The sequence below is a fragment of the Styela clava genome, chromosome 6 (genome assembly GCF_964204865.1).
Source record: "Styela clava chromosome 6, kaStyClav1.hap1.2, whole genome shotgun sequence".
In the NCBI taxonomy this organism is placed as follows: Eukaryota; Metazoa; Chordata; class Ascidiacea; order Stolidobranchia; family Styelidae; genus Styela; species Styela clava.
The window spans coordinates 10,696,859-10,714,389 of NC_135255.1; the positions used below are offsets into that span (position 1 = coordinate 10,696,859).

Here is a 17,531-nt window from a genome sequence, read left to right on the forward strand (position 1 = left end):
AGTAGCAGCTAATTTGCATGTTGTCCGAATAACTCTATGCTAGGTTCTTTCATTGTGCTTTGGCTTTGAAAATTGCGGGGGTTCTCGGTAACTTGCCCATTGGCGTTTGCATAATATTTCACCCATTTAGAATTGTATTAGGTATAAGCTTATAATCTACAACTTTTATTTCATTTTTAGATAATAATTTGATTGTTATCTAGTGTATTTTCTTAACTAACTCTTTGTGCAAATTATGGCAACCTGTTGTTGGGACAGTCTCGTGTTTGCCAGTATTTGGTGGAAGAGCCGTAGTTTTTCTGTTCTAGATTTAGTGTTAACTTGTAGGGAACATAGGATTGTATCTTATGCAGAGATAGTTAGGATTCGAAGTCATTAGGTTTGCACTTAATACAAACCAGCATACAAAAATTCAAATATATTTGGGTTCGGTCTTTCCAGAAGTTTATATATATATCGGCATCCTTAAACGCGCACTTCCTCTGCCGGCTACAGCAAATAAAGATTGTTTACTATGATGTTCTAGTTCTTTTCATATATATTCAAAACTATATAAATCATTTTAAACAAAGAAACTTGAAAAGCGGGGCTAATGATCCAAAATAAAGAATTAAGTGCGGTCCGAATCCAATACTCGAAAGGTTCGGATTCGGACCGCGGTCCGTCAGTTGACTAACCGGGGTCTATAGGTTTTCAAGTTTCCTGGGAGCTGCGTTCTTACTTATATAATATTTTAATTTGGTTCTTTCGCATTATACGGTGTAGCTGCTATATCTGCAATGATTTGATTAATGATGGGGCATATCAATGTTGCAAACAATTTTGGCAACTACGGATGCATAGGAAATTAGTCCTATATACTTTTCCGAGTATTTTATGAAAAAACTTTTGACGTACGTGCGCCATTGAAATCTTTGTATTTAGCATAAACTTCTCTGCACTCCCTCGACTTTCGTCCAATTCTGCGAAGATTTGAAACTAATTGCATTTTCACAGTATTTGGTAATCACATTCAAATACTATTTTTGATTCAGGATTTTAAAACTCTCCGAATGTGTGTAAGATCGTTGCAATCTAACGTTAGTCTGGTGAAGCTAGCCTGCATGAGAAAGAAATTTTCGCGAGGCGTCTAACGTGAGCACATCATATGTCTGTGTTCACATCTTTAATAGCGCCTGATAGCCTCACCTACAAACAGGTGGTTCAGTGCGACCACTCTGCATGGTGCGGTCTGGCACTTGGCCTGAAGGGTCTGTCGACCCATAATTATGGGGAGGCTCCATATTGTTACGTCATAATATAGATCAAAACACAGGTGTATAATCGTGAAGTGTTTTCTTAAATTTAACCGGCTTCTCGAGCCTTCTGTTCATCGTTAAAATGCAAATCAGGCATTTAATCCTTAAAACTCGGTGAAACGTCGCGAATCGGATCAGTTGGCATTGTTGACGAGCCCTGTTATATAGCCAGGTAGAATTTTTCTTTCTCATGAATTTAAATTACAAGCTTGTATAAAACAAATGAAAGTTTTATTATTATTATCAAATTCATCTTATTCTGAGGGCTGAAGTGTCCACATATCCTGTATCACATCGTTTAGTTGACAGGTGTAACAGGTAGGTTAACTAGGAAGTAAAACTCACAATTTTGGCATATAAATAAAATAAAGTCAAAACTGTAATACAGACATTTGTCAAAAAAAAATAACATCAGTATAACCATAAGAAAACGTTCACAAGTAATTGACAATAAAGTAGATATATATATACCGGTATATTCACAATAAAGAAAATAAATAAACATTAAAAAATCAATTTTTTATTATCACGGAACACGAGTATTCAACCTGTAGTGTAAAACATCCACATACCATGCAGTACAGTTTGCCACAATTTACACACCAACAAGTTTGAGGTCAAAAGAAAAACCACTTTATCCGAGTAGCAAAGAAACGAAAGTTTTATCACACCACTACGCAATCTCTGCTATTTTTCTTCAGTTGCAGCAAACATCGTTCTACCCAACACGACAATTCATCATGTCATTCCGCTCCTTAGTTTTTCCTTCAAATCGAAATTCTTTTCATTTATTAAAATTAGGCTTTGTCATGTTCTTTCTGCAGTTAGGACAAGCTCTTGTGTTGACAAGACCCATTTCTGAAACACATCTAAAAAAGGAGCAAAAAGTCATCGTAAACACAAAAAATAAGACTGTAATATTAGTTGTATATATAAAGGGTGGTGCCATTTCCATAGATCGGTGAATAGCTTATATTGTTTAAGTTGCTGAGAAAAAAATGAATTCAAATTGAATTCAAGCCATAATTTGCTTACTCACTGAAGTGAAGCGTACTCACTTTAGGTGAAAAATATGTGAACAAGGCAACGCCTCCAGTTGTTCGTGTTTTTCTGCAATCGGCTTATCACAAGCTCCGCAATATAACTCCATTTCTTCGAGTAACTTATGGTATTTTATTGTGCAGTCACGTGCTTCTTGTAAATTGTTTAGACGTTGTTGCGCCACGGCCAGCTCTCCGTAAATGCTCATGCTTTCCATCTAGCGGAAGATAACATAAATAATAAAAATCATCATATATATCAATGTATCTTGAAAGTAAAGCATCTTAATTAACCTTTGTCGTTAGTATAAAAAACAGATAAAAATAAAATAAATGAGTTTTTGCTGAAGTGTAGATCAATATTTAGTGCTGATGTAATGATCACCATTTAATGAATTTAAAAAGGTGCCAACGTTCATCAATTTGAATACTGTTATATATAGATTAAACATTATTCCGAGCTTTAACGCAGTATATACTATATATAAAATTCGTTACGCCAAGAGAAACGTTGCACTTACGTTTGCCTTAATTTCTTGTGATAGTTTAAGAGCATCGTCATATAGTTGGATCGCCTGTAATGATATAGTATTGAAGTGAGAATTGATTGGACCTCTAGTTTCCATAGTATCAGATATTGCCTGGGAAACTCTATATGAGATTAATTCATTGAAGTTGGAAGACCTAAAGATTGTACATGGCATGGCTATCCAGGCTAACCTAACACAAACGATTCATAACCATATCTGTACTATTTTGTATACTTGAGGTAAAACTATCACGCTGGAATCAAAACTATATATATATATATATATATATATAGAAAAATTGGGGTGTGCTGAACGCATGAGATCATAAAACCATACGAAAGTAATAAATTATATCATTGTTACAAAACCAATTACCTGCTAAAAAACTGTAAATATCAGAATTATATAGCATCTAAGAACTTACTGTTCCATAATTTTTAGTCTTTATATGCACTTTGGCTTTGCCAACCAGAACCTTCACTTCACCATAACGATCACCAATTTCTCGCATCATTGAGCCAGCGGATTCATACCTAGGTAATGCGCGTTCTGGATCTTTCCTTGTTCGATGAATGTCAGCAAAACACAACAAACAATAAGCTTGCGAACCTCTGTCACCGCTTTCAATTGCAAACTTCAGAGCTTCCTGACAATAAAATAAAATATTTGAAAAAAATACGTATTAAATTGAAATTGTAGCTTCAACATCATGCGATAAAATTCTTATAATCAGATGTCCACCTCACCAGTGTCATACAGAAAACCCTATAAACATTTAAAAATATTATATTCATCATTCATATATTCATCATTCTAATTGTGGAAGATTGTACTGCAATATATTTTGTTACTTGACCCATATACAAATATCCTATTCTGACAACTGCGATTTTCCTTGTTTGGAGCGCTTGTCTGTTTTTTGAAGTCGATTGTGTGAATTCTGTTGCAATTGATTTGGTACCTCACTACAGGACATCGCTTCTTCCAATTTTCCGACTTTTCTGTAAGCTTCTCCCAAATGTAGTTGAATGAACGTTCTGTTTCGTGGGCTGTCTTTTTCATCCAAAATTTCTGCCGCCTTCAGAGGAAAAAATGTGGCCTGTAAAAAAATAATTTTGTTGTCATGCTTTGTAAAACTCTAAATCAGTACTACCTAAAGCAAATGAAACATAAACATCAATCGGTATAATGAAAAATACATATTTTTCTGTTTATTCCAATATTTTATACATAAAAACTTGATAGACTGTGTTCATTGAAAATCGTAGAAAAAATAGTGATCCAATTTAATAATGTTCACAACGAAGCAATTCATTGATAGAAAAATCTACGTTGAATTATCTTCCATTTCACTTTATATTTGTTTTATCCGCATTTCAAAATGCATGTATTATATTTAATTTCCCACCTTTTCATAATCTTTCAGGTTAACATAAAAACGCCCAAGAGCACAACATGACATGCATTCCAAATCGGTGTTTTGTTGAGAACTTGCCAAACTCAAAGATCTTTCTAGATCTTCTAAAGCTTTTCTGTGGTTTCCTAAACGAAGTTGTGCACTTCCTCTGCATAGATGGATTTCTCCTGTTATTCGTAACGTTACTTCGCTGTTGGCTCCTCTACATTTGGCAATGAATGTCAGACTTTTCAAGCAATAATCGACGCTTTTTGAAAATTCTGACAGCCACAAGTTAGCCCTGGAAAATTAAATGATTGTTTACTACTCTTTTAGGTCTGAAAAGCAAAATACGATACCTAAATTCAGAGAAAAAAATACAAATTCAACAACATATCTTATACTAATTCTGCCTTTGATAAATTAGAGAAAAATGCAACCTATTTCTCCAATTGAAAACTAGATGAAAAACCGGTCCCCAAATTCTATATGATTATATACTCTCAACATCGTTTTAAATAAATGAATTTATAGGAAAAATACACGACTATGATGTCAGATTATTGAGTAGATTCTATTGGTGATTCTATAATTAATGATTATATTCATTCGTTATATTGAAGTAATTATTCATCCAAAGCAAATTGGTCTAATAACCGAAATCCGAAAATCCGGTAAACATCTAACATTGCTAGCAAAAGATTTTCTTTAAAATCAATCCTAGTTTATCTTTTATCAAAGAAGTAGTTTCGTTCATTCGAGTCGATGCCAGTTTTGTTTTGTCTTACGTGGCGACAAAATGTTCGTTATATAGGCATAGGCTAATGAAAATGAATACGTACTACTTACCTTGCTAAATTTAAATACGAGTCAGCAAGAGTTGTATTGATGCTTACGAGTGATTCTCCACCCATAAAGTCCGACTGAATACATTTTGTTTTAATAGCTTGAGCTATTTCGATTTGTTTGACTGATATTTCCAACATTATTCTGTATCTACCCCATCCTTCTACAGTTCTGATTGCATATCCAAGCACGTTCCATCTTTCTTTTGGATTGCGAACTTTTCTGCAAATGTCTTTCAGCCAATGTTTTGCTGCTGTCCCATCTCCATCATCGATCAGATTTTTCAATTCTTCTTTGTACTGTTTTTCTAATTTTGCATCATTCGGACTTCGACTCTGATGACCGTTATTCTGCCCCATATCTATATTGGAATCTATTTTTATTTTTGCTAGAATTGAATTAAATGAATTTGTTTTATAAAGACCGAAATTCCGGTAAATTGTGAATATAAAAGCTGCATCGAATGTGCTATTTGAAATTTGAACGGAATTTTCATTGGAAAGCTGTACATACTGTAGCTGCACTATACTGTACACGCAAATCACAAATCTCGTTATTATGAGCTACAAACACCCTTTTCCATAACATTTTATCTATTGTAGATTTCTTAAGCATTGTTCGATTTTACTCGTATTTTAGAAATCCATATACGATTTGCTAATAATTTCATCTGTTTGTCAAATGTTTTATACAGCTGTCATTGTACTAGCCGTAAATAAAAAATATTTACCGGTAACTGGTGCTTACCAACAGCGGTTTAACTCCAACTATGACTAATAAACGCACACGTACTTCAGTCAAACGGAATTTCTACTTGAAGGTATCCTATATAAATTGTCGTCACTCTGAGTTTATTCCGCAACCATACTCCCGAGAGATTTAGCCAGTATAGCGGTAGCTCAAAGACAGACAAGAAATATTGTTCGACACTGTTCGTGTTTCTGCTTCGAAGTGAAATGCGGCCGTGACCCATTATTAATAATGTTAATACCAAAACGATTTCAGATCCATTAACACCTTGGTAATGACATTCCATGGCGTCAGTAGATTGCATAAGGCGTCATGTAGGAAGGAAATGTTTCAAAGAAATGTTGTGAACTGTTTCGTTTCATGTAAGAAAGCAAGTATATATGAGAAATTGAGAGTATTCGAACTTTTCAACTTGAAGGATAAAAGCTCCAAGAAAGTATCCTTTGTTGACACCAACCTTATTGAAGATAAATTTGAAGCTAATATTGATATTGATATCACCGACTCGGAGTCGTGAAAAACCTAATATCTATTCACTGTTTCTGCAATTCCTTGTTCATCTGTAACGAGTATCTTTCGTTAGATATAATTCAATGGTGAAATAAATCAATATTTAAATAATATAAACATAAAAATCAAAAACTAAATAAGGAATACTATCAGCATGGCTGCTATTCGCATTATATTATTATGCCGTCCATTGCGCCCATCGAATATTAAACAACCAAACTAACTATTTATCACTATTTGCAAAGGCTTGTTCCTTGACTGATTTTCAACTTGCCTGTGTCCGATATTCTGCAGCTAACTCTTGCTTTCCTCTCAACGTTAATCCCTCGTAGGTTGTATCCCTAAGCGGAGAATGTCTTAATTTACCAATTACATCATATACATTCTTACTATCCAAATATTTTCATGACGTCATACTAAATTGTTCGATCGCCAGGGGTATTGAAGTTCATAAATGATGAAACATTATTGAACATGTTTTCAGTTTCTAATGGTTTAATGGGGTTTAGATAAGTGTCAAACACTTTTGAAGGATGAAGAGCTCTATCGCCGAAAACAAATCTGTTTTATGTCAAAGTATATTAAGTAATATTTAACGCATCCCACGTTTGTTTATGAAGATTCAAGTTATCAAGTGTGCTATTAAAAAATGTTATCAAGTGATGATTGTAAGATATTCTGGTTTGTGGTATTCTGGTTCTTCCATCATTATGAACACTTATGTAAGTCACTTAATTTTCAAGATTGAATAACGAGATTTTGAAATTTCAAATGGAATATTTTTAATAGGTTTATTCACAAACAATTGTTAATTTGATAAATATTATATTTTTGATTATCCTGGGTATTCATTAAACACGACTCCAAATTAGTTCAAAATATTACAAAGAAAAATGCTTATTCATTCAATATTTTTACAGACTCCCCGGGTAAATATAATATATATACAACTTCAAATGCAACCGTATATAAGGCCATTTTCATTTCATATATAAAGCCTAAAGTCCAAACTACACAGAAACACAATATTTTGCAGTGACCTTGCAAATGTCGAACTTGGCACACGACAGAAAAATGCAAGCAATGCAAGAAAAAACTAAAAATAGTTAGGTATTTTAGAAGGCACTAGAAGGTCAAGCAAAAAAACCACAGATGTTGCAAAATACTACATAAACATATCACTAACAATCATATAAATTACACTCAGAATCAAAGTTTCAATTGGATCAAAAGTGCTTAGAGTCAGTGTTTTCAATTGAAAAAGTTTTGAAATATTTTTCCGAGCTTCTCATTCACTTGTAATTATTCAATATTTAGGTTGTGTGCGCTGGAGGCATTCCGACAGTAAAGAGAGTTGACAATAGGAAGAACAGTATAAAGAAGACGAGACAAAATCTGAAAATATATTTCAAGAAGTTTGAATCATTTGTCAGAACCAATGATTTTTTCCATCTGCATAATCCTCTTCAATTTAATAAGTAGACATGATTTATCCTATAAAAGATTTTTGTAATTTACCTGTCCATAACACGGGCTGCGAATCTCCATTTTACAGCGACAACATCATCTTCTTCCTCGTCTTTCATGCTTTGTACAATGTCATGCAAGTCTCCACACATTTTGGTTATTTGCCTGAATGAAAAAAATAATCAAGGAATTTGTCATTGTAAACGTTTCACTGATTCCATAACCGTACAATGGTTAAGTTTCACATACCGTCATCCTATGCCATATGGATAGCTACGTGGTGCTAACTAGCAGTAGTATTGAATTTGAATGTCGACACCGTAAATCTACCAAACGTAGTTAATTGATTATATTCACATAGTAAATTAAGATCTGTAATTTTTCTAGGTAATACCCAAACTTAAATTGAACAGAAGAAAACAATAGAGCAATGCTTAAATACATAGGCACCGAAGCCGAAACGAAGTAGTATCAAATCATTTACAGTACCGGTAGTCTAACCACTAGATTGTTGAATGCGATCACCGAACCACGACTAGGTGTGTAATTTTTAATTTTGATGAGGTCATCACACAAAACTTGAAAGTGAATAACAAATCACATAGTGCCACAAAATCTTGAAATATATATATATAAATGTAATACGATTTTAAACCACGGTATATTTCAAAGCAATCGGACCAGTAGTTAACGAGAGAGGCAATTTAAAAAAAAAGAATACTAACAACAGGTCAACAGCACAGATAATATAACGACTCATAGGTTCAATTCGTATTCAAAAATGCATAAACAATGTTGGATTCATTTCTTGAGACGATGTCTATTTACAAGCTCAATCGACCGATAGGTATGATTATTATAATCTATAAAACATTTTCAGCGATTTCGCAGTAAATACCGACGTCTCAACTAATGCTCTTTTTCATTTAACTAAATGTAGATTATTCAAAGATTCAATTTTGTTAACTTCTATTTTATTGAGAGTGTCGAATGTCTGTCAACGATTTCGAAATTGAACGTCACAACAAAACAGATTTTGAGATTCATAATATTTTGAAAATGAATCTGTTGATTAACAGGCCACCATGAAATTGAAAGAGATGTTATCACTTACTTTTCCGAATGCCTCAGCTGCATCGCCAGCACTGTGTTCGGATCCTTGTTTTGCTGAAAATCATTTTGAAAACTACCAAGCCTTTCGCCCACCTGCGATTTTACATATAAACAAATACTGTAAGACATATTCACCAACCTCAATGAGTGAACAGAACTTTTTGTGACCTGATTTGTCCTTTTATGTTTGACTTATGTTGTAGAAAGGTTATCAAAAATATATCGAAGTATGAATATGCATGAACATAACACAGGTTTATTACGCTTACGAAAATTATCATTAAATGTCACTTTAGAAATGAAATATTTCTACACTATTCTTTTCATTGTAATGCACTATCACCACTAGATTTCCTGAATTCCTAGAATTTCATGTTTCAAGACACCTGGAATTAATTAAACCGTGACTAATGTGACTCATTATGTGTAGAGATTACATTTGAGGTTAGGCCGATGTAATAGGCATGAAAATGATGCATAATCAGCTACCGGAATTATGTAAACATGATCACTGATATGGTGAAAAACACAAAAAATAAACCAAAATATTAAGGGAAAATTTCATTAAAAAGTTAATTACGAACGATATTTCCGTGTTCTATGTTTACCTCCCACCCATCGTTGAGTCGTATACTTTATAAAATTTTATACACAACTCTTGGCTTAGCAGGGCAGTCCTTTTTCCAGTTATATTAAATGAGAAGTTAAAAATATGATAACACACGCCCTGCCATATAAATATAATAGTTTTATTTTTCTAACCTTCATCAATGGGAGTTCATCAGTCCCGTTCCCCACTTTTTCCATTGTGTCATTTTGCGTTTTTGTTTTAGGTGGAATTCTCATCAGTAAAATTTTTGGTAAAAATTCTAAGAACACGAGTTCGATCTGAATAACAAAAGAAATATTCATCATTACCTTTATTTTATCTTGTAATATTTACACTGAAATAGTAAGCTATTGAAATCTTTTCGTTTCAGCAAAGCGTGTATTATATATATACACACTTATGGCTATGGATGCAAATTTATACTATTAATTCAGCTAATTCATTGCAACAAGTAAAGTGGCTATACTGTATAATACAGCCGCATAAAAACCCAACATCCTCTGAAGAAAATATCAAAAAAAAAGTTTAAACACAAAGACAGCTATTAAATAGTTTAATAACTTTTTGTTTTACAACCTACCCAAACTGGCATTCCCTCGCTTGTAGCTGGACTCGTATGGTGTAAGTTCATGGATAAAACACTCGTGACAACTGACAGTGTTACCATTATAACACTGAAGAGAAAATATCTTCCTGTGGAAAAATAAGAAGTGAGAATGTTAGATGAGTAGTATATAACAAAGACTATTTTTAAAGATTTTTTTATTCAATTAGAGAAGAAGGGAAAGCAGTTTATTCCCGGAACACCTTATTGAAACACCTCAATTAATTCAGTAATCTAACTATTTGTTCTTCCGCAGTGAAGCAAAATAATTTATTTTCACTCCGCAGAATATAATGTCATATATATAAATAAGCAGCAGTAACTGACCCAAATACCAGCAGAATAGTAAACTCATACCCAGTAAAGGAATTTCTCCGGTAGGTGGCATGTTATCCGCTACGATTTGTAAAAACACGACCATTGCTAGTAATACGGTGATACCTGTTATAAGTGTTATATAATTGATTAATTATCATTAGTAACATTGCGATCGTAGAAAATATTAATTAAATTAGTTCTGTACACTGAAAAAGACATGATAAGCAACATTCAATGAGATCATTGCGTCTTCATTTAGTTCAGTAACATCGGTTGTAGAATCGCTCTTAAATAACTGAATTTACAAAAAAATTTGTATAACGTAGTTTTAAAGTATTATCAACAATATATCACGTGTTTCTTTAATACTAACCCAAAGTCATTCTTTCACCAGAGTCTGCCGGTAATATAAATATGAGAATTGTCAGAGAGCACACAAGCACACAGGGGAGAATAAGGTTTATTATGTAAAACATAGATCTTCGGCGCATTCTGACGGTAAATGTTGCATCAACAAATGGATCTGGACAGCACTCGTATTTGACTTTGCTGCGGACGCCTGTCATATCTAAAATAAAAATGCTTCATGAAACTGAAGCGAATCAACCGGTAGCGCACACCACTTCCTCGTGTATAGTTATTGTACGTACACGATTACTTATTAGGAATATTTCCTCTGACAATAAAATGATATTTTCTATTTTGATTTAGCTGTTTTGATCGTAAGATTAAGAATGGACTTATCCAGCAAGTGAATTTTTTTACAACTCAGTCTTTAATATATTGTGTATAACAAGAAGACAATATTGGCCTATACGCTTGGCAGACAGATGTGGATTCGTTTCTCACTTTGAAGATTTGTGGGATGAAGTCATCAAAATTAAAATTTGCGCACCGTGTGACGGTAGCGAAGATGACTTGTTGTGGTCGGAAGACAACGGCGTACTAACCCAATTAACAACACAAAAAGTGACAAATGCGGGCATGGAGAGTATCGGTTTAGCAATATCAAACCAGGATCTTCACACTGAAACCGGTCTGAATTACTTATAAATTAACTTACTAACAAAATCCCATTCACTGCTGTTGTAATACGACGAATTATCTGCTAATCCATCGTAGAGGAGATTCAAGTCAATCTAAAGTAAACAACACAATACTGTACATTTTAGAGTTGTAATTTTCTAGAAAATTGAAGAACAAAAAAAATTATTGTTTATTTAAAAAAGTACACAGGAAGAGCGCTGAATGACATCAGTTAGATCATGACATCACTCAGTAAAAATTTTGGTAGTTATGTTTGTTTCTCAAATTAATATTCACAGGTTCTAGAACTGCCTTTATAAAGATTTGTTTTTATACAGATTACTTTTGAAATTACTTTAAGCAATGCAAATATATATACAGCATATGAGTTGCATGATACATATAATCACTGACAGGAAAAGTTGAAAAATCGGAAAAAAAAACGTGAAAACATAAAGAAGCGAAATTATTTGAATACAGGAACAACTGAAATAATAAAATTCTAATTAATGGAATATAAAAGAAAACAATACCAACCAAATTTCCATGATGAGTCCATGCTCCAAACTTGATATCACAACTTTGCTCATCAAAAGGGAAATTTTGTATGTCAACATCACATGTTGTCTTGAATATTCCTGGTGGTAACCATTCAACAACACCATTTTCGTATATGATGACGTTGGTGTGCTTCAATTGATCAAATGAATCTGCAGCACTGAAATTTTTATTTTTGCGAACATTTTATTATGCCTATTCATCAAATTCATATGGTGCAATCACAGCAACTTTGAAATACGTAAAAATGAAAATTTTAGCGTAGTAATTATATTATTCAATTTGTACCTGTTGTAAACTAATATATCTGGCTTCCAAACCAGTTTGGAAGGCAATCTAATAGATGTAATGTTCGCATGTTCTTTCGAATCCCATTTTAGTTGTACATCATTCCATGCCTGAAAATAAAAAAAACTAAACTTTTTTGTTTGCGTAATGTGCTGTTTAATGAGATGTCTAGATTCAATATCGCTGAACAGACTCAAAATTGTGACGTCAACAATAGATTGTGATTTAATCTTGTTGACAAAAACAATACTTACACATGTCATGTAAATGCTCGTAGTCAGCAGTTGATTTTTTTCATCCTGCAAAATTATAACATTCGGTATCATACAGTTTTTACTAACGGGAGAAACGCATGCACAAACTCTGTTTCATTAAAGATAGGCATACTATACCAGGTCAATGATTTGTTGTATAGCCAAAGAAAAGTTGACCATTACGACATCGTCGTAATTTTCAACAGGTCGAACGGTCGGGTTATAATTCTTCATGAGGTGTGCTACCAATTTCGTTTCTGGAAGAGTTACTAATGGATTTGCTGAACATCCAGGAACTGAAAAATATATTTTGGAGTTATTGCCCTGTTTTCCGCCGTATTAAATAATTTAGCAACGTTGCCACTCAACATTCAGAAATTCTCGTTAAACATAAAATCACCACGCACTTATTGGTTATTTCGTCGACTGAAAATGGAAGAGAAAAATATTGGAAAGAGATATTACCAAATTATCATATGTCTATACACAATCACTATGTAATAAAATATTGTCCAATAAGTACTTTATTGACTGTTTTTTTTTTACGCTTCATTTCGATTTTAGCTTCACATTAATTCTTCCTTCAATGTAGTCTGATTATGATTGTCCAGTGTTCATCGAGTCCCCTCCCTATCTATCTGATATGGTACAATCGCGTTAATTGTGAATGTTGGCACCTCCCGCATAGCTATAATGACTGGAAAAAATTAGCATTGCAATATTTCGAGGAAAGCATCTAATCCTAAAGAAACACCATTTATCACACCTTGCTGAAATAAGTCTTGTCACACTAAGGATTTGTGTGTAAACTAAACAATAACTCAACTTGTTATTATCTAACAAGAACAGTGATGCTTTTCGAATAAAGTGATTTGATTTAAGAAAAGTATTCATCGCATGGCACAACTAGCGCCGTTATATTGTCATAGACTAATTTAGGTTAAGAATAATACTGGGAATATTTAAAATGATAAAATATTAACGTTATTTGTGAACGACGTCCGGTCAAAACAAGTTGTCACTAATCGTAGGGCCAGGGTCGTCCAACCTTTTTGGCCGAAGGGCCACATGTAGTTTACTAATAATTGCGCGGGCCACTTAATATGGTAGTTAAGTTCTAGATTTACTACACTGTCTTCACATTATCCTCACACTCAACAGCGCCATAGCATTCCCGAGCTCTTCAACGCGACGATAATGGTCTGTCTTGACAGGCTTATTTTTGCAAACACCTCTTGGCACACATTGGCAACCCGAACAACACATTCCATAACGAATTCTCAATCAGAGAATGTCTTCGATTTCTTCGCGAATAATTCTGCCACCAGGTAGCTCTCTTCCACAACTGACTCCTGGTGCATGAAAGTTTTTAGAAGACATTATGATAATTTTTTCACCTTATCTTGTCTTATCGCCGAAACATCAAGGATTTTCTGTATGTACGTACCACGCCTAAACACACAGCGTTGGCAATTAGGCCCCCCCACCAGGTTTGATCAAGGTTGACCAGGTTGGTTAGTGATATATTTGAATGAGAGACCAGGTGATAAATTAGAAGACTATTGTCTCACAAATCAGATAACGTCATATAGAGCAGTAAAACACTAAGTGTGTAAGCGACTATGGCACCTTTACGTGTCCTTCCAGTTGGTTTCGATTTTCGACTGGTTTCTGCGCTGGCAGAGCGTATTTCAGGAAAATAAACAAATCGTTTGTATCAAATTTTTGTATACCACATCACTCGAAAAATAGTTTTACTCATTTTTTTTATTCAATTCCGAAAAACAGAGCGCGGGCCACTCGAAATGCTTCCGCGGGCCATATGCCATATGTGGCCACGGGTTGGACGACCCTGGTTTAGACGGAACACAATAACGAGGTTTTTGGATATTTGGTGTTTCAATAACTAAAAATAAGAAGATTATATGCATTCAATTTTTTTAAATTAGGCATCCCTGCAGTATTTGCAATAGGGAGGCTATGTTGGGCAGTTGATAAAAACTTTGCGCACCATTTACATGCTTTAGTTGCTCCAAAAACTTTTTATATAGAATTTACAAATAACACAAAAAATATTCAACTCTACAAGACTAACAAAGTAGACGTACTCAAATTTACAATCTGCATGTGTATAAAAATTTATCTATGAATGGCTAATATTTCAATCAAACAACGAAATTCAAAACAAAGTTCGAAATTCAGGTTTCAGAATGAATCTTGGGGCAATTATCGTCATCTCACTGTAAAATTTATCCAACTTTCAAATTCCATGGGTGGTAATGGAGGTTTTGTCAGACATATATTTTTCAACCTATTTAAATAGTGACAGTAATTTTGAATCTTCAATTTTCGTTTATCAGAAATTCCTTACATATTTTTATTGCGTCATCAACGCATCATGTTATTATCTTGACCACCAGCTGACCATCTATAAAACAACTTCACGTTTTGATTGTCTGCTAATGAATATAGCTTTTACAAACAATTTACCTTTTGTCAATTGTTAGGATATTTCAACAAAGTATCACAAAATCATTTGAAAGTGCTCTGGCATAAACAGAATTGAAAACATCAAAGACACTAAAAAATCTCTAAAAATCGTAATTATAACATGGTATGTCTTGAATAGGTGAATTTTATTTTCAAATTATGATTTATTGATCCTGTTATATATAATATACGACATTAGAAACGTTAACGATTAGCCTAAAGCTCATATTTCAGTATCAGGTTGTCATGAATTCTACTACTCGAAATAATTTTTTATAGTTGTGTTACTTATCCTTCTTGAGTCTGTAATTAAGCGCAGAGAAAAAATCACCTGCTCTATGCACTTCTGTTAGTAAATTTGGAGAAATGTTTTCGATCATAAGATCTCTAGCGTACATAGAAACTAACGAAGAATTACTGGTCAAAGGTTCAAAGTTCATATAAAAATCTGACCCCACAATCTAGACGAGGCATAATTCCAAGAAATATGGCTTTCCTCAACAATATCGAAAGTAAACAAAAGGTACATGCGAGATATATGAAGTCATAAATTGCCTAATTAACATTTTCCGCTTGTAATAAAAGACGAGCTGCGTAATATCCATTTCCCCTGAAGCATCTTCTACTGTTCGGAATCGTAGATCTTCGAAAAGGCATTGTTTTATTATTGGCCATACATGAATCATAAATAAATATAGTTCAACTATGTATGTGGTGAATTAAAAGTGATCTCACTGTTATCGTTTTTTAATCATCAAAATTTGTGTGATCCATACATTTTTTTATTAGATTTGGTTTTAAGTTAAAAACTTTTTACATACAAGTTTTAATATTAGATTCTCATCATTTTGTATTCATAAAGTTTTGACTAAATTAGGGCTGAAAAAACTCGAGATTTTTTCTAATAAGCGAAGATCCATATATTCATAAACTGAAACAGAATCAAAACCGCAAACTCTGACGGCAATAAACATTTTTTAATGTTATTGAATATCAAGAATTTTAAGGTTTTCATGAGCGGTGATATCCTTTATCTATTGAACCTATTGACAAACTAGACCCAATTAACAAAGCTTGTCATTGAAACGATATAGTCCCACCCTTTTTGTGTTGTAGTGATTAAAGTATTGTAACAATGAAATAAACTACAATGTATGCTCACAGGTCAGAAACAATAAAGAACACAATAGCAATTATCGTCAAATATCGAATATACTCAGTATGAATATGTAACTCTGATGTAGTATATTTGAAAGTTTGGTGAAAGTCTTTTCACAATTCAGTTCCACATTTACCAAACTCTGGCGCGGTGCAGATAAATTAATAATTTTACTCCAGCCAAAGTTGCGAGAATCGGCATGTTTGTTCACTTCTCTTCAGATAAGCACAGTCACATCTGGGTTATTTTTTCTACATTCAAGGTATATCTTATCACAAAATGGATTAAAATCCGGAGATTTATTTAGCTCAAATCTGACTCATTCAATTTTAACAGATTCTGTAATTTTATGTAAACAACAATGCGTAACACAGGTGCTGGCGGTTAATTTATCTTTTTCATCGCGATATGCTAATTTTCGTTCTTGCTTAACAATAAATGGGTTGTCAAAAACAATATCCAGCCTGACACAGGGTAATTGATTTTAGACATTTCGAACTTGTGAACCACTCTCTGAGTACATAATAATATGAAATGTAGTAAATTTACTAAAATATGGGCGTAATATTACAAGTGATACTAAGCTAGTACTACTGTAGGATTCATCACCCATAACTGCTTACTTTAACAAAGTTATCAAAACACAATCACAGGAAAATAGATAAAATGATAATATTTCATATCGTTCATTTTGGGCATCAGACAACACTGAATATCACGCATGAATGTACTTACTCCACTGTAATTATCAAGATTTCGAATAAAGGTCTACTAAGTTAGTAAATGTAAATATGCAGAGTAAAATTTTAAACTGTGATGAAAATTTAAACCCACAACAATATGGCAGCAATTAATTTTGTCAATTTGGAAAGTATCAAACTGACCTATTATTACGCTTATTACGTATTTTCTTTCATATTTTCAAACAAATACATGAGGTATCTTACTTGATAATTCTATTTTGTGTTATTAGGAAGTTATAGGTATCATTAGTGAATCTTCACCTGTTACAAAGTTTGAAATATTTGACGATTGAAATGCACAAGAAAAATAACATAAGTTCTAATTTTCAATGCGATAAAAATGAATTTGAAAAATAGGCTAGGTTTTACTGAACTCACCACTGCTAAATACAAATAGAACAAACGCAATTGCCGGAACCATCTTCATGATCTTTTTGTTTATCTCCTTGTTCTTTAAACCAGACCTCAAACTCTGTCTTCTCTTTAACGGGTTAGCTTCACGAATATGTCCCCCGGAGAAGTATTGAATGA

At 33.4% G+C, this 17,531-nt stretch overlaps 2 protein-coding genes across 2 annotated transcripts; both read right to left on the bottom strand.

Annotated features, from left to right (window-relative positions):
* Window positions 1–1,347: 1,347 nt before the first annotated feature.
* LOC120330978 (43 kDa receptor-associated protein of the synapse-like) lies at window positions 1,348–5,498 on the bottom strand. Its single transcript, XM_039397975.2, has 7 exons — window positions 5,114–5,498; window positions 4,277–4,565; window positions 3,830–3,967; window positions 3,293–3,514; window positions 2,860–2,913; window positions 2,357–2,556; window positions 1,348–2,167 (listed from the first exon to the last, which is right to left on the bottom strand). The coding sequence occupies exons 1-7, from the start codon at window positions 5,467–5,469 to the stop codon at window positions 2,083–2,085; spliced, it is 1,344 nt and encodes a 447-aa protein (XP_039253909.1). The 5' UTR covers window positions 5,470–5,498; the 3' UTR covers window positions 1,348–2,082.
* Window positions 5,499–7,327: 1,829 nt separating this feature from the next.
* On the bottom strand, window positions 7,328–17,531 carry LOC120331027 (neuronal acetylcholine receptor subunit alpha-7-like). The gene is made up of 13 exons (XM_039398045.2): window positions 17,379–17,531; window positions 12,747–12,904; window positions 12,609–12,653; window positions 12,355–12,464; window positions 12,046–12,226; window positions 11,546–11,621; window positions 10,856–11,050; window positions 10,522–10,605; window positions 10,141–10,253; window positions 9,713–9,838; window positions 8,952–9,043; window positions 7,889–8,002; window positions 7,328–7,765 (listed from the first exon to the last, which is right to left on the bottom strand). Exons 1-13 carry the CDS (start codon window positions 17,425–17,427, stop codon window positions 7,684–7,686), a joined length of 1,425 nt encoding a protein of 474 aa, XP_039253979.2. The 5' UTR covers window positions 17,428–17,531; the 3' UTR covers window positions 7,328–7,683.

Coding starts and splice junctions, on each gene's coding strand:
- LOC120330978 (XM_039397975.2), bottom strand. CDS start 5,469: ATGGGGCAGAATAACGGTCATCAGAGTCGAAGTCCGAATGATGCAAAA. Junction 3,968..4,276: donor ACCTGAAAGATTATGAAAAG/GTGGGAAATTAA, acceptor ATTTTTTTACAG/GCCACATTTTTTCCTCTGAA. Junction 2,914..3,292: donor AGACTAAAAATTATGGAACA/GTAAGTTCTTAG, acceptor ATATCATTACAG/GCGATCCAACTATATGACGA.
- LOC120331027 (XM_039398045.2), bottom strand. CDS start 17,427: ATGAAGATGGTTCCGGCAATTGCGTTTGTTCTATTTGTATTTAGCAGT. Junction 12,654..12,746: donor TACAACAAATCATTGACCTG/GTATAGTATGCC, acceptor ATAATTTTGCAG/GATGAAAAAAATCAACTGCT. Junction 9,044..9,712: donor ATGAACTCCCATTGATGAAG/GTTAGAAAAATA, acceptor GTAAAATCGCAG/GTGGGCGAAAGGCTTGGTAG.